Consider the following 22,364-nt stretch of genomic DNA (forward strand, 5'->3'; position numbering starts at 1 on the left):
TACCACATTCCTAGCCTACCTCATCCTCCTTAGTGCTTCTTAGAATTCAAAAGCATAGAGGAGTCTCAAGGACCAGTGATTAAACTGAAGTATTGCAGGCAAAACTCTGCTCATGACCTGGGGGTTCAATCCCAGGTATTCTTCCGATTTTGGTAGATTAACTATCCAACTTGCAGGGGGGGGGGTCAGTGTGTAGCCTGCATCATCCAATTGTAAACTGCTCAGAGAATGCTTTAAGTGCTATGGGGCAGTATATGAGCAGCTCATGGGTAGCTAAATTTCCGTATCATTAGCCTCACAGTAGGGGAATTTATTCATCCGAAAAAAGTGGCAGAATATCAGAAATGATATAATAGAATGGCCAGAATCCTTTTTTCATACAAATGTCAGCATATAGCAAACAGTATAAATCACAGCGGTAAATTGGCACTAGTTAAGAGGTGGAGGCTTGTATTCCTTGATATTCATCAAGTCACCACCACATGTAAGTAACAGGATCATGACCAATAGATGCCCTGCACAATTTCTTCATTTTCCATCAAACTCTGATCCAGTGGGTGATATTCACTCATTATTATATCATCATTCTTAAAGACCATTCTAAGAAAACTTACACTATTTGTGAAACAGAAAAAAAGATAGATTATATACATCTGAAAATGTGATTTAGAAGAATTTCAAGTATACTATATTTATTTCATTACAAACAAGATTACTCCAAAACATAAATCATCTGTTTTCTAGGTATCATGGAGTTCAGCCTGTTTGGAATCTCCTATGTAAGTTCTACTGTTAGATTGACTTCAGGCTCTGAAATTCTCTGAAGTTGCCTTTTCTAGTAATTTAGTGTGTAGGAACTAATCCTTATCTTTTCTTTCTTGTTCTGTTGTTAGTGTGGTGCTGACATCTGTGGCTTCTTCAATGACACAACCTATGAACTGTGCGCCCGATGGATGGAGCTTGGGGCATTCTACACCTTTGCTAGAAATCATAATGTGATGGGCACTAGGGTGCGTTAAACATTCTTGGCAGTGTGTTGCATGCAGTAATATATGATTTCTAATTCCAAGTGTTCAGTAATCTCTTATGAATGGGTTGCATTTTTTCAGTGAACTGAATTAGGGATAAGTGAACTTTGCAAAGCTTTGCTCAGATAAAATTTAAAATTATCCAGATGTTTCATTTTTAAAAAATAATCCAGAGTAAATTCTATGATCTAATCCATCAGTTCAGACAGTGTGTCTGCTTTTCCGGTCAAACTTTGTTATGTCCTGAAGTAAGCAATCTCAGCAAAGCTGAAGAATTTTATTTTACAGATCTGTCAGGAATCTGAGGGCCACACTTAGGGAAGAGAGGGAACAAAAGGAGAGGCATGTGACCAGACAGACTAATTTATTCTTTTCTTTGCAAGGTCAAAAAGCTCTGGAAGTGGTTTAATTTTTTTTTCTAATGATTTTTTTCTAGTGTCGTCACCAAATTATATAGGGGGTCCATATAACTGACCCTCAAAAGGCCCCTGGAGGGCCCTCAAAAGATGGTGGAATTGCCTCCTTGAGGGCATAAGCAGGCTTTCCAGGAAAATTATTCCAAATTTTATTTTTAAATTCTGAGGGGTTTAGGGGCCCCCAGGGAGCTACATACAACCTGTGGGTCACTTGTGTTGCACTTATGATGTCCCCAGGAGCCCTTCTAGCAAATCTAGTCCTCTTTTTGCTTAAATTTTCTAGCCAAGCAGTGGTGTTGGAAGCAGGAAAGGTCACACAGAGAAGAAAGGAAGTTTGCCCATCTCCTTTCCTCCGTCTTCCTGAGGATGCTAGATAAACTCATCTTAGAACATAATGTCCAGGAGACCTTAGGAGAACTACCTGTCCCACGGCCCTTCTGGCTTTGTGCAGTAGATAAACATGCCAGAGCAACAGCAGAGAGAAGGGAATGAAATCCGTCCTTGTCCCTACACACCACAACCTACTACTAAGCCTTCCCTGTTTTCAGCTTGAAGGCATGGGACAATTTCACTAACTCTATGGGTAGCTTCTCTAGAAGTAAGGTCCCTCCATTAGTTGCACCTCCAATCCAAGCATTAATACCTCCAACCAACATGTGTGTCTTCCTTTCAATGTTCTTGCAGATTGTGACTCAGCACACATGTCTGTGTATATCCAGAAGGGCAGATTTCTTAACTATACAATACACGTCCACCCTTCACAGAAGCAGGCCAGAAGACAATGTTATGTGGATCAGATGAAACTAGCTTGACCTTGTGTCATCCTCAGTTCCATCTAAATTGCCATTGAAATCTTAGTGGCTTGAAGGAAGAGCAGATTATCAGCATTTAATAATTCCTGAAAGACATGCCATTTACTACTCTTTTTACTTTATAGAATTTTGAGAAACTGTAGCTTTCTATAGATTATGTTATGTAATGTGCCATCAAGTCAGAGCTGATTTATCATGACTCTAATAGGGCTTTCAAGGTATGTGAGGTATTTAAGAAGTGGTTTCATCTGTCCCTTTCCCCCAGTGAGTTTCCATGGCGGAGCAGAGATTTGAACCCATGTCTCCTGAGTCCCAGTCCATCACTCTATCCACTGCAAAACACTGGGTATCTAGAGATTATAGTCTATAGATTAGCCAATATCAAATTTATGTATTTATTAATTTTTATCCTGCAAACAGTATACAGTGGTGCCTCGCTTAACGAGCACCCCGTTTAACGACAAATCCGCATAGCGATGAGGTTTTTGCAATCGCAAAAGCGATCGCATTGCGATGTTTTATATAGCAAAACACCGCTTTGCGATGATCGGTAACCGTTTTGCTTACCGATTATCACATAACAATGTTTTAAAAACAGCTGACTGACAGTTCCAAAATGGCCACCGGAAAAAAATGGCTGCCCGCAGTGTTTTTGCGCCCTTTCCTCACTTACCAGGCAGCGAAAATGGCGGCGGGATGGAGGATTTCCGCATAGCGGTGAGTTTTGTCCCCATAGGAACGCATTAAACATGTTTTAATGGGGTTCCTATGGGTTTTTTCCCCCACATAGCTACGAATCCGGATGGCGACAATTTTTTCGGCACGGATTATCGTCGCTATGCGGGGCACCACTGTACTTATTTTAGATATAAACCTTGCACCTGTATACCTTTTGACTGAAGTAATACATCTTCTGTTCAGTTCAGTAGAAGGTAGGCAAGTTTTTGTGTTTACATTTAAATGCCTTTATCTCTTTTGCAGAGACAAGATCCTGTCTCTTTTAACTCAACTTTTGAAGACATATCAAGGGATGTGCTCAACATACGATACAGATTGTTACCCTATCTCTATACATTAATGCATAATGCTCATGCACAAGGCAGCACCGTTGCACGTCCTATGCTGCATGAGTAAGTAATAAGCAGAAAGATGCCAATACTAGGGGATGGGACTGAATTCAGATACATCCATGAGACTCTTTTCTCTTTGCAGGATCAAGATCTGTTTAGAGCACTTGGACTCTCTAAACAGAAAAATCTGACAGTTTCTCTTTTTTTCCCCCTGCATGGAAATAGTTTTAAACGTGGAGTTCAGAACATGATGATATTTGTGAATGTTGATAAATTCTTCAGAAATAAACTACACTAAATTCTCAGCCCTCTCTGGCTGCCAATATTATCTTCATATGAGTAGAAGGCGGAGGGCACAATGGAAGAACAGATGCCATCTTCTCAAACTTTAATAATATGAGAAAGATTTCTGTCTTCTATCCACCAAGTCCCACTGCTTCCAAATGGCTGAAAAGCTAATTTTTGAAATGTTCCATCCCATCAGATGATTTGGCAATACATAAATTGTATATTAAATATTCCACAAAATCAGTGACCCAATATTGAATACATTTTTATAACAAAATAGAACAACATTAGAGAAGAGGAATTAGTTAATAAAGTTTTAATATGAAAGCTGAAATAGTTCTTGTTTGTAATATTTCTTCAAGGTTTACAGATGACATTGAAACATGGGATGTCTATAGACAATTTTTATGGGGCCCAGCTCTCCTGATTAGTCCTGTGCTGGATGAGGTACGAAATCACACTTACAGAGCATGTATTAATACCAAAATGATTTCTTTTTTCTATTTGTTTTCATTTCATACTCATTTATTTAAATTATAGGGTGCGGTGACAGTGAACGCTTATATACCTGATGCACGGTGGTATGATTATCATACGGTAAGTGATTTAATACATGTAAAACAAAAGAAAATTTAGCAAATAATAAGTATTTTTCAGATAGTGGTACTCAATTTTTAGCAGGAAAAGAAATATGGGTGGGAAGAGAGTATTTTGTCTTTTTGTTGTCTGCCAAGTTTCCCAAATTAATCCTTATAAAGAGGAGTTTCTAGGTCCTATTTACATTCAAACACTGGTCGGAACTTAAGCAATGCTCCCTGTTGAAAATCTAGAGTCCTAGACATGCTTTGCAAAGGAGAATTATTAGAGGTGAAGTATAATCTAAGATTCATTGTCTTAAATCTAGTAGCAGGTCGCAACTGGAAAGGGTTCAATAGGCCTACTCTAGACATAACTTATTACAGGATTTCAGCCATTCTATTTAATGAAGGAAGTTCATATTAACTCTCTAGTCATAAGGAGGATCTATCCTGATCTATTCCAGCACAGATACAACAAGGTGATTTATTTTAGCATAATTTTTCATGGTTTTCTTCAGACATGACAATTGGGCCAGAAATCATGACAGCACACACTATATTCTGTCAGTATTAAAAGTATCACAGCATTTTGTTCTCTGTATTTGCTTGATTACTTCCTTGTGGTCACACATACTCAACTCTCCCACTGATTCAATGGCACATTAATGGGTGGGTCGTGATTTTATGTGGCTGGCTTTTTCTTTTTCTGTTTATAAAAATATGTATGCAAGAAAGACTTCTTAAAGGCATAGAGTATAGCATAATGGGAAACAAAGGATTGTTTATCTACAGACAAACTAAATCCGCTGCAGTAGAAACTTCTTTCTAATATCCTTCTAGGATAAATATATTGGAATTCGAAAGCAGTGGCAGGTATTGGATGCACCACTGCAGCATATAAATCTTCATATCCGAGGTGGTTACATCATACCCTGGCAAGTGCCTAATATTACAACTAATGCCAGGTAAGTATAATGTCTTAAGGGATAATCCAGTTTTCTGTAATCTAGGTTAGGGCTTTGTCCTGTGTGCACACAGTCTACCAGGGTAATGTCAGTGGACTCCTTCTGTGCACTGTTACTTGTACTTCATTAAAAGACCATAGTTAAAGCTAACAGTAGTGAGTGCAGAAATATTTAAAAGTATCCTATAAATACCGGGCTAAAAAACATAAGCAACACCAAAATATATTCAAAGCAGTAAGGCACGACTATCCATTTATTAATCCCACCCAGGCAGGCAGGCAGTAAGAGAAAGCTTGACTGAAGAGAAAGGTCTTTGCCTGCTTGTGGAAGGACAATAAAGATGGGGCCAGTCTGGCTTCCTGTGGGAGAGAATTACAACATCTTGGAGCAGCAAGGGACATGGTGGTGCTGTGGGTTAAACCACAGAAGCCTCTGTGCTGCAAGGTCAGAAGTCCGGCAGTCGTAAGATTGAATCCACACGATGGGGTGAGCTCCCATCACTTGTCCCAGCTCCTGCCAACCCAGCAGTTTGAAAGCATGTAAATGCGAGTAGATAAATAGGTACCTCCACAGTAAATGGCATTCCGTGTCTAGTCGCGCTGGCCATGTGACCGTGGAAGCTGTCTATAGACAAACACTGGCTCTACGGCTTGGAAACGGGGATGAGCACTGTGCCCTAGAGTCGAACATCACTGTACTAAATGTCAAGGGGAACCTTTAGCTTTACTGGAGCAGCAGCAGAGATGGCCCTCTACCCTGTACCCACCAAACACATCAGTGAAGGTGGTGGGGCTGAGAGAAAGGCCTCTGCTGCGGATCTCAGCACCCAAGTAGGCTTACAAAGGGAGATGTGGTCCTTGACATTATTTTGGCCCAAGTCATTTAGAGCTTTATAGGTTAGAATCAGTACTTTGAATTGTGCCAGAAACAGATCAGTAGCCAGTGGAGCTGCCGTAACAGGGGAGTTATGTGAACACTGTGTCCAGCCCCAGTTAGCAATCTTGCTGCTATATTTTGGTCCCAGTGAAGTCTCCTGACACTTTCAAGAGAGTGTCATTACAGTAATGTACATAGAGTACATTACAGTAATCCATCTGGGATATAACAAAGGAATGTGTCACGGTGGCCACATTAGACCTCTCTAGGAAAGAGTGCTGGAAGGACAGATCCTGAAGCTGAGGTTCCAATACTTTGGCCATCTCATGAGAAGAGAAGACTCCTTGGAAAATACCCTGATGTTGGGAAAGTGTGAAGGCAAGAGGAGAAGGGGACGACAGAGGACGAGATGGTTGGACAGTCTCATCAAAGCTACCAACATGAATTTGACCCAACTCCGGGAGGCAGTGGAAGATAGGAGAGCCTGGTGTGCTCTGGTCCGTGGGGTCATGAAGAGTCGGACACAACGAAATGACTAAACACACACACAGGAACGAGTGCAGTTGGCACACTGGGCAAATGGCTTTCTGCTCTACAATAAATAATTATAATTTGTCTTATGGGGACCCTTTTTAAGATTTTCCAGATATAGAATACTCAGAAGTAGTTTACCATCCCCTTCTTCTGGGGACTCCCTGAGACCGTGCAGCTTGCTCAAGGCCACTCAGTTTGGCTCTACTCATAGGAAGCATAGTAGGGAATTGAACCCCCAACACCTGGCTCTCCAGCCAGATACCAAAACCACTGAGCTGTCAAGTCAGCTGCATTTGCAGTCTATCTGAATCATGGAATTTTCATAGCTAAGTATATTACAGGACGACTTGATATTTTCTGCCTCACCCTCCTAGGGGCAGGTGCCTGGAATGGGACATTCTTTGTCAGAGAATGGGAAGATCAGTATTCATATCAGTATTCACAAAACCAATTTACTGGATGGGATGACCTTTAGAAAAGAACAGACAGAATCCTGCTGATGATTTTTGTGCATCAAGTAGAAGAGATGGGGAAGGAAACAGGGCTGATTCAAAAACCCTGTACAACTTTGATCCAGGCTATTTGAAGGACTGAATATGAGCCTTATTAGGGTGGGGTGGGGTCTTCTGGATAGACCTTTCTCTTGGTTCCACCACTTTCCCAAGCTTGTTTGGTGAGGACATGAGAGAGGGCCTTCTCAGTGGCTGCCCCCAGACTTTGGAATGCTCTGCCTTAAGAAGCCAGTTTGGCTCACTCCTTCTTGCCCTTCCATTGTCGCACAAAGACCTATCTCTTCAGGAAGGCTTTTAAGCAGTAAAGTTCTTTCAGAAATGCTGGTTTTTAATCTTGCAGAGTTTTAATTGCTTTAAATTTGTTTCTGGATTTGTTTTTTTAATCTTAATGCGTGTTTAGCTGTTTTATAAATGTGGTATTTATACTGTGTTTTAAAATCTGTGGTTTTATCTGCTGTAAGACACCATGGGTTCCCTATAGGGAGAAAGGCAGCAAATGAATGAATGAATGAATGAATGAATGAATGAATGAATGAATGAATAAATAAATAAATAAATAAATAAATAAATAAATAAATAAATAAATAAATGGGAGGATGTAAACAGGAGCCCCAGTATTTGAACCAGAAGCACTCACTGTCAGAAAATTACTCTGTGCTTTCAGTAAAACTGTGAGCAAAGCAGGGCAGGGACAATACCCAGTCGAGTTTATATTACTGCACAGAACAAAGTTTTTAAACTAGGGCTGCTGGAGGATTTTGATTTTTGCAAATTCTAATATAAGATGGCCTCTGGACTAATACAAGGAGCTAGGCATTGTTATCCTTTTGATGTTGCACTTCACCTAATTTTTGGGAACAACTCCTAGTTCAAAAATTTATAGAAACTTATGGAAATAAGTTTTTTAACACATTCATTTTGAAATAAAGGGCTTTACCTCTGAATGGGTACAACAATTTGTCACCTTTTGCATTACAATACCCTTTCTTTTTATAATATATTTAAGAATATAATGCTTTTGTAGCCTAGAATGCAAATCTCACAGTTCTAACTCACTGCAGTCATTGTCTCTACATGTCTGTCAAGCAATTAAGTACACTGGTAGAGTTCACTAAAAGCATATTTCAGGTGTCTTGGAGGAAATGTCAACATTTTCTTTTCGGTGATGGAAAAATGAATTGACATTGATTCTTCCTAAGAAATGGTTGTTTAAGTTTTACTTTTTTCTTTCTTTGTAGTCGAGTAAATCCAATGGGACTTACGGTTGCATTGGATGATAATGGGACTGCCCAAGGTCAACTTTATTGGGACGATGGAATTAGTATTGGTAAGTGCCCTCATAGATGAAAGAGGCCAAAATCCAGTATCTACTGTATAATACTGAGATAAGTAACCTCACTGGTCCAGGGATCACATTCATTCACCCCTCAAACTTGGAGTTCTCCACAAGCCCTCATAACTGCATTAAATTTTTTTAAAATGGCTTTTTCCTTCAAAAGCTTCATGTGAGCTCAGATGGATGAAAATGTAGGAAAAATAGTGGTATTATTTATACCCGACCTTCCTCTCAAGGGTGGCCCATGAGTGCAGGGGCCCCTGAAAACACATGGAAATTTTCCCTAACACTCTGGATGGCGGAAGGGGGATTTTTTAAACACATTTTTTATAACAGCTGCCCACAAAGTCATTTTCTTGCTTTTTTGTATTATAGATGCATATGAGAAGGGTCTTTACCTCCTTCAAACATTTAAGGCCAGTGGGGTATGTATAATTTCCATTATGTAATCCTGCAGCCTCATATCTGATCCTGTACAATGCCTGAGTGCTCTGGAAATATTGAGTTATACTTGATTGCTGTAAACTACATAATTTTGAATTTGCTTTAAATCTGCTTCTGTCTTTTCAGAATATCTTGGACATCACTGTGGACTACAAGGGATATACAGATCCAAACAATTTAATATTTAGAGAAATTAAAATCCTAGGAGTAACAGACCCACCTCCTGGGGTCTTGCTCTATCAGGATGGTGCACCAATCCCATCCAATCATATTGAGACATTTAATTCTTCAAGTCAGGTAAAAACAAATGATTCTGTCACTATGAACTACTGCCAGTGCTTAGAGATGTTTCCCTGATGGCTGAATCAGTTGTACTTTTCTGTTAGTCTTTCCACTCTTTCGGGGGGGGGGGGGGGAAGACTACACAAAAAATTACTTGTAAGCTTTACAACTGTAGTTGCCATGTTAGCAGTACCCTATTCCCTGGGATTTCAGGTAAAAACCTGAAGCTCTGTAACTTGAGACCATGAAGTGAGCCCTTGTGAAGTTACAAAGGTAGGTTGGGTCAGAGACACAAGAACTGTTCCTCGAATGGCTGAGTAGAAAAAATGGGCACAAGGGGAATCTGGCCCAGAATCCTGGTTAAACCAGGCTAGCCAGTTTTTTTGGCAATACAGAGATGGTGTGGGGCAAATATATTTTAAGTGGCTAGCCAGACAGCAGAATTTAGATTAGATTAGGCATGCTTCAGTCTTGAGAGACTATGGTAATGTGCTCTGAATAGAGGACTCGGAACAGCATCTAGTGTGGCTGAGGAGGCCAATTCAAGAATGGCAATTCCTTCCACACTGAAGACAAAGACAATGTGTCCCCTGTCCAGCTCCCTGAGTTTGCTGGTTTGGGGAACTGCCTCTTTGCCTCGGCCTGCTAGACAAGTGCCTCTTCAAATTGGGAGAGGCCATGCTGCACCACCTGCCTCTAGGCTGAATGCTCAGATGTCAAAGTTTTCCATTTGTTGAGGTCCATTCCTAAGGCCTTCAGATCCCACTTACAGATGTCCTTGTATCACAGCTGTGGTCTCCCTTGGGGGCAATTTCCCTGCATTAATTCTCCACACAGGAGATCTTTTGGAATCATAACATGCCCCAAACAACATAGACGTCGCTGTTTCAGTAGTGTATACATGCTAAAAATTCCAGCTCATTCTAGGACTACTCTATTTGGAACTTTGTCCTGCCAGGTGATGCCAAAATGTGTTTGAGACAACACATATGGAACATGTTCAGCTTCCTCTCCTGCTGTGCACAAAAGGTCCAGGACTCATTGCAGTACAGGAGTGTGCTCAAGACACAGGCTCTATAGACCTGGATCTTTGTATATGCTGTCAGCTTCATATTTAGCCATACTTTCTGCCAGACAGCATAATGTACCCAGCAGCATTAACAGCAGTGGCTTCCATTCCCATTAAGGCTCACATCCCATGCAGCCTCACTTACTGCTTTCACAATACAGGCAGTGTTTCTCCAGGCCCTATATTGCTGATGGGGCTTATGAAGGCTTTTTGTCAGTCCATGGAGAGCTTATTTTTTAAAGTGGTTTTGTACCACTCTTGTCACAGCTTATGCAACACGAAGGCTTACATTCATGATGCTGGCATTCTATTTCTTAGGTAAAGGTAAAGGTTCCCCTTGACAATTTTTGTCCAGTTGTGTTTGACTCTAGGGGGCAGTGCTCATTCCCATTTCCAAGCTATAGAGCCAGCGTTTTGTCCGAAGACAATCTTCCGTGGTCACATGGCCAGTGCGACTTAGACACGGAACGCTGTTACCTTCCCACTGAGGTGGTCCCTATTTATCTACTCGCATTTGCATGCTTTCGAACCGCTAGGTTGGCGGGAGCTGGGACAAGCGATGGGCGCTCACTCCGACGCATGCGTTTGAACTTACAGCTGCAGATCTACAGATCTTACAGCACAGAGGCTTCTGCGGTTTAACCTGCAGTGCCACCACGTCCCTTCTTACCTCAATCCAAATGGCACAGCAGGTGTGAACTCATACATCTGCTAACTCTCTGCCTAGTCTCATGTTTTTTGTGTGCCTTGACATTTTATAAGCACAATACACATTCAGGCACCTTGACATCAAGTAAGTGAACTTGGGCACCAGCAAAGAATGGGTAATGATGGGTACACAAGCTTAAATACAACTGACACACAAACATCACATGTTCTCTTCCTCTAGTACTGCTCATCCTGAAAATTGTCTCCTTTTCTGGTGACCTGGGTCACCATAATCATTTCCGGAGTGAGACTTCACACGGGGTAATTCAGCACTCTAGAAGGGATTTTGATTCGATGTATGGTGGTCTAGCTCCCAATCAATGTAATCTGTCCGATTGATCTGTAAATTCAGATCACCAATAGAGATGGGGGTATTCGTATTTGTATACGAATATCCCCACACAGCTGGACTTAACAAGGGTCCGGCCCCTGGTGCTGGACTGTCCACTCACATGTCCAGCGGTGGCGGCAGCCTCAGTCATCCTTCCTATTACTTTGAGAGCACTGCTCTCTTTCTGCTCATCTAGCCATTCGGCAGCCATGCCAACTGCCTGGAGTTGGATAGATGAGCGAAAAGAGTGCGGTGCTCTGGGAGCGTTTGGAAGGCTGACAAAGGCTGCTGCCGCCACCGGACGTGTAACTGGACAGTCCGGCCTCAGAGGCTGGACTCTCATTACGTCCAGCTGTGTGGGGGTATTCGTATCGCTAATCATCAGCCTTTCTATTGACTCTGGCAACAGATTTCAGTTGTACAGAGCACTAGTCATGCTAATCTCCCTGACTTTTCTCACAGTTCCTTGCCTGGAATTTGCCATTTTTGTTGTGATTTTTTTATCCCACTCTGTCACTCCTTTAGGACACTCTTTAATGCATTGTACACATTGTGAATCTGAATTCACCATTTGTCTCTTGCTGTTTTTTTGGGTCCTCCCTCCAAAGGTCTTGAACATTGTGGGTCTTCAGCTTGCCCTGGGAGAAACATATTCATTGCGCTGGGGACCAGATGCCATAAACAATGAAAAATTCAACTGCCATCCCTACCCAGAACCAACACAAAAGGACTGTGAAGATCGTGGCTGTATCTGGGAGGTAAGAAGCAGAGATAAGTTTGTTAAGGAGAACTAATGCAAAATGTTGAAGGGAACCTGCAGTGCTTGTACACCTTCATTATCAACGGTTCAGTGTGAGGTTCTTCAGTGAACAAGCATAAGCAGTTTTTGCTCTATATATTGTTCAACGTAGCGGGGGAACAGAAATGCTTATGGTTGTACACTGTATTTAGAATTAAAGGTGCAAATCTTAATTTAATATTACCCATTTCTGATTTTGTTTCAGGTTGTCAATGCTATTGGAGTTCCACATTGTTATTATCCTAGTGACTATGGTTATTCTGTCAGTAATGTTCAAAATACTAGTGTGGGCTTGTCAGCTGATCTTCAAAGGAACACCAAGTTTCCTAACCCATATGGAAACAGATCGCCAGCAGTTGACCCGCTGCGCTTAGAAGTGACCTATCATGCCAATGATATACTACAGTTCAAGGTAATTCTAGTCTACTTTGGAAAGAATTAATCCATGTTCAGTTTCTACAACCTAACCGTTTGATTCACAAGTTTATCCTGCCCCATTTCCTAATCAGCTTACACTTTGTTTGATAGATAGCCTACATGAACATTCTTAGTATATACCTTTTGTGCACATTTTTCTGAATATTTTCATTTTATGCACATTTTCTTCAGTTCATGCACGTGTGTGTCTGTGCAATTTTCCCTAACACATGCATTTTGCATTGCAGTTTTCCATAATATGCCCATTTTCATATAGGTTCTTTGATCTCAGAGATCCATCACAAAATTCAGAGAACGGCAAAGAATAAAGATGACTAAATTCCAGTTTGCATCTCTGTCCAAGATGTGAATATCACATTGTTTGTATTAAAATGTGAACTGGAATAAATTGCTCCCTTGATCTTTGATTCTTCATACTAAAAGCATTTACAAATTTATTGGACAAAAAGAAGTTGGATTTAGAAAGCTCAGTTTGTTTTTGACATGGCTAATTTGTTTCATTGTTTATTCTGAATTGAATTTATTTACTTCTAATATGATTCTGTTATGATTCTGTTATGATTCCAACATGAAGCTTTTTATGAGTGAAAGGCAGATGATAAATTAAAAAAAAAACTTAACACACACACACACACACATAGGCCCAAATATCCTGTTGTGTTTTTTGACATGTGGAACCAACTTCGTCTAAGCAGTTGCACTATGTGACCTGTGACTGGTTGTCATGCAACATCTAACTGTTGAGGTTGGGCTTGCAAATATCTTCTTCCTTGCTATAGAAAAAGAGCTGAAATGGAGTAGGTTACCACCACTTTTCCAATGGAAGGACCAAACCTCTCTCTTCAGTAGGAGGAAAAATAACTCCCACTACACAGTGCCATTTTTAACCCTCCCCATAAATGTGGAGACTGAAATAAACCTACCTCATACACAGCTTATTTTTTTCTTACCAGACAAGAAGATAATCGGATGTATAGCAGAATTGAGTGTATAGCAGAATCAAGCATCCAGTAGGCTGGATTGCTGAAAGAAGTCAAATTTATGAAGTAAAATAAAGTTAATTTTTATGCAGTTTGTTCAGGGTATAATGTGACTGTAGTGTTCTCTCTGGGCATTGGCTTAGAAGCAGAAAGCGCATATAAGCATCTCAGGAAAACTTAACCAAAAAGTGTAAGCATAGTTCCCTCATTCAGCCAGATGTACTGTTTCCCTCAGAGTTCATTTTCCTGGGATCTTAATAATAATAAAAATCTTGTAGTCTACCACAGTCATTAGAGGCAGCATAATGGCCATATGCTCTTGTCTTTAAAGTTAAACAAGATAAAAAGCAAAGGAAGTTGCTCCTAATTTTGAAATAGTTCTGTGCCTCTAATTGGTCAGTCTGTTTTGACTACTAATTGGCCATCCCACCCCTCATTGGGCATCAGCAACATCAACACTGGGCAGCAGACTTATGCTGTTAATCCTTTCCTGGCATGAGCCGTCTGCTTGTATGTTGTGATAATTTGTGTTGCCAGATAATGGCAAAGATGAATAAAATAGATGTCATAATGGACTTCTCACTGTTCTTGGCATGAATCCTATTGGCATAAATCCTATTCGTAATTCTAGCTAAAGTAATCTCATTGGTTATTTTATTTATTTATTTATTTATTTATTTATTTATTTATTTATTTATTTATTTTATTTTATTTTATTTTATTTTATTTTATTTTATTTATATACCGCCCATCTGGCAGCCAAGGTCACTCTGGGCAGTTTACAACAAATAACAAAAAACAACAGAGTAACAAAATAGCAAATAGTGACATTAATACATGAAATTTCTATCAGTGGAATTTACCAAGTTTCCATTGATTATTTGGGCTACTGTAGATGGTATTTATAATAAGATTTAGATTTTTGTTTCTTAAAACATCATGTCTTGAAGCTAGACTGAACATATAATCTACAAACAAAGGGTTCTGAAAAGCTTTTCCCAATAGTGACTTAATGCACAAGAGGTGTAAAAGAATAAGTATTGACCAAAGATCATTTGATGATTACACTGTTGTAATTACTGAGAAACACACATTCAGGAATACATAAAATTTGGATATTATACAACTTTAAAGGGTGAATGTTCATCTGCTGTGAATGACCATCACCCATATTAATCCAGATAACATACAAAAAGTTAAAAGAGTGTTTCATGCACTGAATATATTATTTGTGTGTTTTTATGATAGAGCAATATATAACAACATACATGAGGCTATAGTTCATATGATGCATAACAACAAATTTTCAAACACCCATGAAACGAGAGCTGCCCATATTGATTTCTGCATAAACAATTGAATTTAGTACCAGCTTTCATCCTGCACAGTGGGGAAGGCCCTTGTGACATGAGAGGAGGAGCATGGTTGCAATTTACTCCTGTTGAGAATTGGTGCTATCTTTTCCCTAGATCTATGATCCCAACTCCAAAAGATATGAAGTTCCAGTTCCACTCTTCACCCGGAGTCCTACCGGTTCAGAGGTAAATCGGCTCTATCAGGTGGAAATTGTGGACAATCCATTTGGTATCCGAATCCGACGTAGAAGCACAGGAACTGTTATGTAAGTGAAAACTTTCCAAGTTTATTTTAGATAGATAATCAGGGAAAGACCATCTAAAATATATAGAATCGTAGAAACAAAGAGCTTGAAGCGACCATAATGCCAAAGGAGGAAATCCAAAGTTAAGCAACGTGGAACCTCTGTTTTATAATCTTCAGTAAAGGAGAATCCACCAAAATCTGAGGCAGTTCATTCCATTGCCAAACAGCTTCTACTATGTGTAAACTGCTCATGGGTTCCTAGTCACGTCAATAAATGTTTATTGTTTAAATAGTCCGAGCTTTTGATGGCAATAATCCTGCAGCACCTTCATCAGCACTCTAGCACCTGCTGTCTTCTGGAAAATTGTCACGCTCCCCAGCAGAGTTCACTTTAAGGCCCTTCTAACCAGATTTGAAAGATACCTAGCAAATGTGTTTTTCTCAACGCGTCACATAAAATGAAAACGGGGGTTATTTTCCTGGTCATGTAGATTATAGTCCAAGAAGCAAAATTATAGCCACAATTTGCACAACCAGGCTCTCTTCCTTGGCTGCATTCTTTGACAGGAAGCAGTGATGAGAAAACCGGCTATGACCCCAAAATCCTTCACGTGCCTATCCAGAGCCCTGGAGCCAACTGAATACATCAAAGTCTTTCTTTATTGTTATTATGGCCATAGGTCAGCCATGTTAGCTATACAAATTTAAAATACAATGGTATTTACAAGCGATACAAAACAGTCTGACATTCAAATCACAGTTGAGTGTCAATTTCTAATCTGATTGCCGCAGCAATTTAATCATCTGTTTTATTTTTATACAAGCCACTGCACAGAATTTTGCAACCTTAGCTGTAGTTTCACTTCAGAAATAGGAGAGGAGCAAAGAGATGTAATCAGGTCTATCTGGATAATATTTTAAAATTAGAAAAATAAGTAGACTGCACAAATCTTTGTAAAATGTGCAATACAGCAGAACATCTTCCACAGTTTCCACCATTCCAGATTGGCAAGGGCAAAAACATTGGTCATAACAGATACAGTATATGAGTATCTTCCCTGGCTGAAGGTAGAGATTTGAAACAGGTGAGGGTGAAAGCTCTCTGATGTCTCACAAGTTCTAAGTTGTAAAGGTGATCTGTTGGGATGAAGATCTTACTGTGATTCTCAGCCACTGAGTAAAACTCTGTCAAGTTGGAGGGCTGTATCCCAGATCTGCTTTCTAATGTTCTCTTTGGCTTTCATAAATCCCAAATGTAACAGAGCTGGAGAGGATATTCCATAGGATGATAATTCACCCACACACATTGCTCTTGCCCTGCCAGAGGGGTGGTTATCTACTAAATTCAGAGGTGCTAAACCAATAGGATTAAGTTTTAACTTCAGCCAAAGATTGATTAGTTGAAGCCACACACTTGCTTCAAGTGGGGCCATCCCAGCTTCTAATCTGAGTAAGGTATTAGGGATAGAGCTTTGTGTTTAACAAACCTTTCGGTGAAAACCAAAACTTTGGTTTTTTGCTAGTCTGTTACAAGATGCTCTTCAAAGCCTTATGCTGAAAAAGTCCATCAGGCTCTCCTAGGCCCCATTTTTTGTTGTTGTTTAGTCATTTAGTCGTGTCCAACTCTTTGTGACCCCCATGGACCAGAGCACGCCAGGCCCTCCTGTCTTCCACTGCTTCCTGGAGTTAGGTCAAATTCATGTTGGTAACTTCGAGGCCCCATTTTAGTAAAGCATAAAACTACTGTATCATCTGCATATAGTAAATCAGCCTGTTTACAAGTTTGGGTGGGCAAAAATCAGGATTTATTAAAGCTTGAGCCACAGAATTAATATTAGAAAATGAACAAAGGGGGAGATAGAATACATCTCTGTTTCACACCCCTCCTGAGGGGAACCCTGTGAGATAAATAACCCTGTGGGTTGCACCATGCTCTGACATGATCGTTTTTGTGTAGTGTATAGATGACTGCAAGTAGTCTCCAATCTGTAGTGAAAGCTTTACGTTTGGCCCATAACCTGTCCGAGGGGATGTTGTCGAATGCTGACTTAAAGTTAACAAGGGCAGCATAAGTGCCTTGAAACCTGGCGTTGCTGAAGGCTGTGTTTGGCAGCATCATTTGTGCTCATGTGGATCATAAAGGAAGGGATTGTGGTCAGTGGGCTTGATAAGCTCTCTGTCACATTTTGGATTTTTGTACCAGAGAGCTAGCACATTTACTGAGACATCCTTTCAGGTCCACAAGCAGCTGCCCCTGTTGACCTCAGTAGGGAGACACCTGCTAACAGCACACATAATCTCCTCCTCCTCCTCTGGAAAGTGGCAGAAATTCTTGCATTTATAGTACCCTCCATGGCCACTGCTGTCTATTCATATTCTAGCAGCTCAGAATCACCGTCATTGGAGAGGGACTGTTGTCTTTGTTCCAGTGGCTCAGAATCATGGAAAGAGCCTGATACTGATTCTGTAGCTTCAAAAAGTATAGCATGCTTCTGAAATGTCCTGGTTCTCTTGGAAGAGGTTGTCGTGTTAGTCTGTGATAGCATATCAGGCAGGAAAATAAATAAATAAAAGAGAAGACAAAAAAGTCTTAAAGACTAACTGCTATATTTTAATGTGAATTTTCATGGACAAGTCCATTTCCTCAGGCATAAGAGTGGGACTACAGAGCAATGTATAAACATTTGCCATGTAGTCCCACTCTTATGTCCAATGAAGTGGATTTGTCCACAAAAGCTCACATTAAAATATGGCAGTTAGTCTTAAGTTGCCACAATATTTTTGAGTTATTGGTTCACTGTGTCATAATTTCTTCACATTCTTGCCTCCCGCATTTGGCATTTTTCTTCCTCTCCAAAAGCATTCCTAATCTGTTGCTCTTCCAGGACAGTCTACTCAGCTTTACCCAGAAATACTTCATTTTCCCTTATGGCCTAAAGGATGTGGAGAGACGAGCTTGAAGCTGTTGTGGCTTTTATTCCAGTAGGGCTGCCAGCTTGGCTCTTGGGACAGGTGTAGACCTTTACATTCTCAAGCAAGAAGACCAGTGCCACAGCTGTTGCAGGGCACTGCGCCTGCTTTTTTAACACGTGTGCCTCTTGTTATATACAGTTCATGACACAGCTCTCCATGTCTTCAGTCTCTGCTAAATGCCTGGACAAAACATACAATTTAGCCATCCTATTCACAAGCTCCTTATCAAAGGTAGCCAGAGACTCAGAACTGGAGTAAACTTATAGACGAACAACTGCTAGCTCCTCCCCCAACCAAGTCAGGGACTCACTTCATCTCAGCTCATCAGTGGTCCCCAACCTTGGGCCTCCAGATGTTCTTGGACTCCAACTCCCAGAAATCCTGGCCAGCAGAGATGGTGGTGAAGGCTTCTGGGAGTTGTAGTCCAAGAACATCTGGAGGCCCAAGGTTGGGGACCACTGCTCTAGCTCATCTGTCAACCCCATATGCTTAGAGCAGAGAATGTAGTGCAATCGTACAAAGAGCCAAAAACATACAAACTCCTAAACAGCTTAGGTGATAGTTAGCCTCAAGTCAAGAGGCACAGCCTTGCACTCTTTCATCTTTCTACCAGTCCCACACACGATAGTCCTGTTTATGCAACAGTGTACCAGTGCTACCACAGAAGGAGGAAAGTCCATTTTTCATCTATATTCTCCTCATTGCACATCCTGAAAATCCCCAGACGTGGTTGCATGGGCTAACGTGTTCCCTACGGTTGCAGCCAGATTAATATCTGTATACTTAACCCCAATTAGCATATATAAAGGTGTTGTACTGTGTTGGTTGCTGAGATTTTTAGTGCATGGTGGAATTCATACAGAATTCTATTTATCTGTACTACACATTGCGGGCCTGATGTGGATGTCAATTTTATCATGACAGCTAACATAACTCGAAAGTGCTATCTCAAATTTAGCTCCTGTACACCAGATTAGGCTCTGAGAATATCGGTACATCTATTTGAGTTTGCTGCCTGTCAGCAATGGAGAACGTTCTCCAGAGATTCATCAAGGTTCAAGCCTGAAAGGTGCAAGATTTGAAAAATTCATCTAGCCCTTAGAGTTCTGGGACAGATGGAGGCCAAATTTTGAAGTCTGTACAGGTTTTCTGCATCGCTTATTTGTATCCTGACAGATACCAAGCTTGTAAAACTGATTTCACATAATATAATTAAAATCGTTTGTCTGAACCATTCATAACATTCTACAATCTTCATGTTTATATGTCTTTTCTAGATATCTATATCTTTCAAATATGTTTTTCAGTGATGGCTCAGCATGAATACATTTCCTGGGTCTCCCAGTTATAATTTCAGTGTTCTCCTCAGCTGTGCTGCACTATATGGAGTAACCACTCTTCTCTTCCAGATGGAATTCTCAGGTCCCAGGCTTCACCTTCAGTGACATGTTCATTCAGATTGCTACTCGCCTGCCATCACAATACATATATGGATTTGGAGAAAATGAACACACTCATTTCCGGAGAGATATGAACTGGGAGAGCTGGGGAATGTTCACTAAAGATCAACCTCCTGGAGTAAGTAGAGCGGGTTTTCCTGCTGTATGCTATTTCCAGTGTGGAAAATGAAGTGATAACTCTGGGCAGGACCCTGTTCAGCACCAGAAGAGAAGAAAGCTCCACCATGTAGGTTTTCCTGCCTATCACAGATTTAATTTTGTTAAATCTGTGATAGGTGCCTCTGTTTTCACAAGGAAGTACTCCTTGCGCAAGTGGCAGAAATGTTAAATGTCTTCCGCTGCCATCTGTTGCACAAGTAGTTTGACCGAAGAGGATCCTGACCATAGCATGTAGTGTTTCAGAAACATACTGCCAACAATCCTAGTTTGATAGCTTCCCATCCATTTTTTGTGATACAGCTGAGGAGGGCAGCATTAAACCATGTCAGTTCCAGTAACAATAATCAATGACTGTAATTAAAGAAAAAACAAAGCGAGAACTTGATGGTGCTACTCTGTCAACTTAATGTGGAGTTTGACCTTAAGTAGCAAAAGGAAAAAACATGGTTATCTTGATAGCTCCAATAGAATACAAAAGCAAAGCAATTTTTAAAGTTTCATGAGTTCGACTTACAAAGTTGTTCTGTTAGATCATTCTTCTCTAGTTATTCAGGAATGATGGTGGACAAAGAATGCCTGCCTAGTAAAGCTATCTGTATCTACAGTATATCTATCTATGGATTTTGGTGCAGGAAAAATAACATTCTCCTCCTTAACTGTTTTCCAGTACAAGCTGAATTCCTATGGTTTCCATCCCTTCTACATGGCACTGGAAGAAGATGGAAATGCTCATGGGGTTTTCTTGCTGAACAGTAATGCAATGGGTAAAAAGCCAGTCACCTTCCTATTTCAAACAAAATATAATTTACTGCAAATATATTTCAAGCAATCATTATTAATTTCCTACTTATATCTTCTGGATATTTTTTAAGATGTCACCTTCCAGCCGACACCTGCCCTCACGTACCGCACAATTGGAGGAATTTTGGATTTCTACATGGTTTTGGGACCAACACCTGAAGAAGTAGTGGAGGAATATACCAGAGTAAGACAGATCTGGTATTTTAATATGTATGCCCTAAACTAGCTAAATATATATATTTGCACTTTCATGTTTATCTAGCTCAAATAAGATTGTCTGGACGCATCTTTTGAAATAAAGGAGGATATACATTATCCAACTGAAGCTGCTAGCTATTGAAAAGGACTCCTTCACCTGAATCAAAGGGCATAGTACTGCTGATGGATCTTTACCCCAAAACATGCTCTAGAATTCTGAGAAACGCTCTGAATCTTGTTTTCAGGCTGAGCAGGAGGCTGAAGCAGCAAAGCAAAAAGCAAAGTGTGCTGCTGATATACAACCCCATAGTGCTTAAAGTAGTCTCTGGGCAGTTTACAGTGTTTAACTATGAAGCCAAAGATTTTGGGTGGGGGCATGAGCTGGTTACTTATTTTATTGACCTTGGAAGGATGAAAGGCTGAGTCCAGCTGGCTTCTTGAATCTGCTGGGATGGAACACCAGCCATGAGCAGAGTTTGGACTGCAGTACTGCAGTTTTACCACTGTGCCACAAGGCTCAGTGAAGATGGTAGAGGAGGGAAAGCAACTTCTTATGCTAGCAGGAACTAGAGGTAAGTTGAGGCCATGCAGCTGGGGATTTCTTCTGTAATTCTTTTGTTTATTTCCTTTCCTCCCTTAGAAGCTCATGAAAAACACTCGAGCCACAAAACCCAAAATATATAAATAACATAACATGGTTCAGTTATCTTGGACGACTGAACCACAGCAGCAAATTTAGCAACTGCTACAGAGAAATAAGGATTTTTATCTTCAAAACGTGTAGGCACAATGTTTTCCGAGAATGGTGTTTCCAATATACCAAATAAAGCACTCTCTTCCAGTTGCATAAAAAGGGCAAGGGCACAGAATATGTGAAAAAGTATCCAGCCTAGTGCTGTCACATGGACAGACTCCTTCAGAGTAAGAGTGTCCTGCAATCTTCCTTGCATCTTTTTCTGATTTGTATCTCTTCTTAAAATTTGTCTTTTTAGCTAATTGGACGACCAGTTATGCCCCCTTATTGGGCTTTGGGATTCCAGCTTTGCCGCTATGGATACAAAAATACTTCTGAAGTTGACGATCTGTATACAGCGATGAGGGCAGCTCGGATACCATATGTAAGTTTCTTAGCACCTCCAGTCTGTTGCTCCTGTGCCTTGGAACAGTTTGCTGGCGAAGTCTGGCAGTAAAATGGGCAAGGCGTTTAAACTAGCATTTGAAGCTTAATGCCTTTACTTTCAGTGAGATTCCTTACTTGTTGCTGGATTATGGGTATCAACAGCGCGGCACTGCAAGCCACACAAAGCAAATAAAATGCTTGCTTTAAATCCATTCCTCCCCAATTCCCATCAATAGCAATGCTAATGGTTGCCTAAATTCAACAGCTGGTTTTTGCAGTGGTGCTGAAATGGGCTTGGAGCCTTTTGTAGATTTCCTGACCCATGGATCAAAGCATTGATATGAAGCTCCTAAAATTAATGTAATATTTTTTCAGCCAGATTGTCATGCCCTATAAATTTGATTGTTTAGTTTTTAAAACTCAGAGTTTCGTTTTAGCACAATCTACCTCTAATTAATGATCTGATAAGAATTCAGATATTCATGGTTCCAGCTTGTGTTTTAGATTTGCTACGTTGAGTGAATTTATGGCTGGAGAAAAGATGGCAGCCTAAATTTAAAGAAAGGTTGACATTTATCGAAGGAG

At 40.4% G+C, this 22,364-nt stretch overlaps 1 protein-coding gene across 2 annotated transcripts in view; it reads left to right on the forward strand.

Moving 5' to 3' along the window:
- SI (sucrase-isomaltase) overlaps window positions 1-22,364 on the forward strand; it is a 213,921-nt gene that overhangs the window by 149,562 nt on the left and 41,995 nt on the right. For both annotated transcript variants that reach the window (XM_078389026.1, XM_072996157.2), the window contains exons 62-77: window positions 745-779; window positions 894-1,010; window positions 3,238-3,386; window positions 3,977-4,061; window positions 4,155-4,211; window positions 5,033-5,157; window positions 8,318-8,406; window positions 8,791-8,840; window positions 8,986-9,156; window positions 11,858-12,007; window positions 12,254-12,460; window positions 14,936-15,087; window positions 19,451-19,619; window positions 20,328-20,424; window positions 20,533-20,645; window positions 21,652-21,777. In XM_078389026.1, the coding sequence (XP_078245152.1) occupies window positions 745-779; window positions 894-1,010; window positions 3,238-3,386; window positions 3,977-4,061; window positions 4,155-4,211; window positions 5,033-5,157; window positions 8,318-8,406; window positions 8,791-8,840; window positions 8,986-9,156; window positions 11,858-12,007; window positions 12,254-12,460; window positions 14,936-15,087; window positions 19,451-19,619; window positions 20,328-20,424; window positions 20,533-20,645; window positions 21,652-21,777 (1,892 nt within the window). The remainder of the gene's footprint in view (window positions 1-744; window positions 780-893; window positions 1,011-3,237; window positions 3,387-3,976; window positions 4,062-4,154; window positions 4,212-5,032; window positions 5,158-8,317; window positions 8,407-8,790; window positions 8,841-8,985; window positions 9,157-11,857; window positions 12,008-12,253; window positions 12,461-14,935; window positions 15,088-19,450; window positions 19,620-20,327; window positions 20,425-20,532; window positions 20,646-21,651; window positions 21,778-22,364) is intronic.

The sequence above is a fragment of the Pogona vitticeps genome, chromosome 3 (assembly GCF_051106095.1).
Source record: "Pogona vitticeps strain Pit_001003342236 chromosome 3, PviZW2.1, whole genome shotgun sequence".
In the NCBI taxonomy this organism is placed as follows: Eukaryota; Metazoa; Chordata; class Lepidosauria; order Squamata; family Agamidae; genus Pogona; species Pogona vitticeps.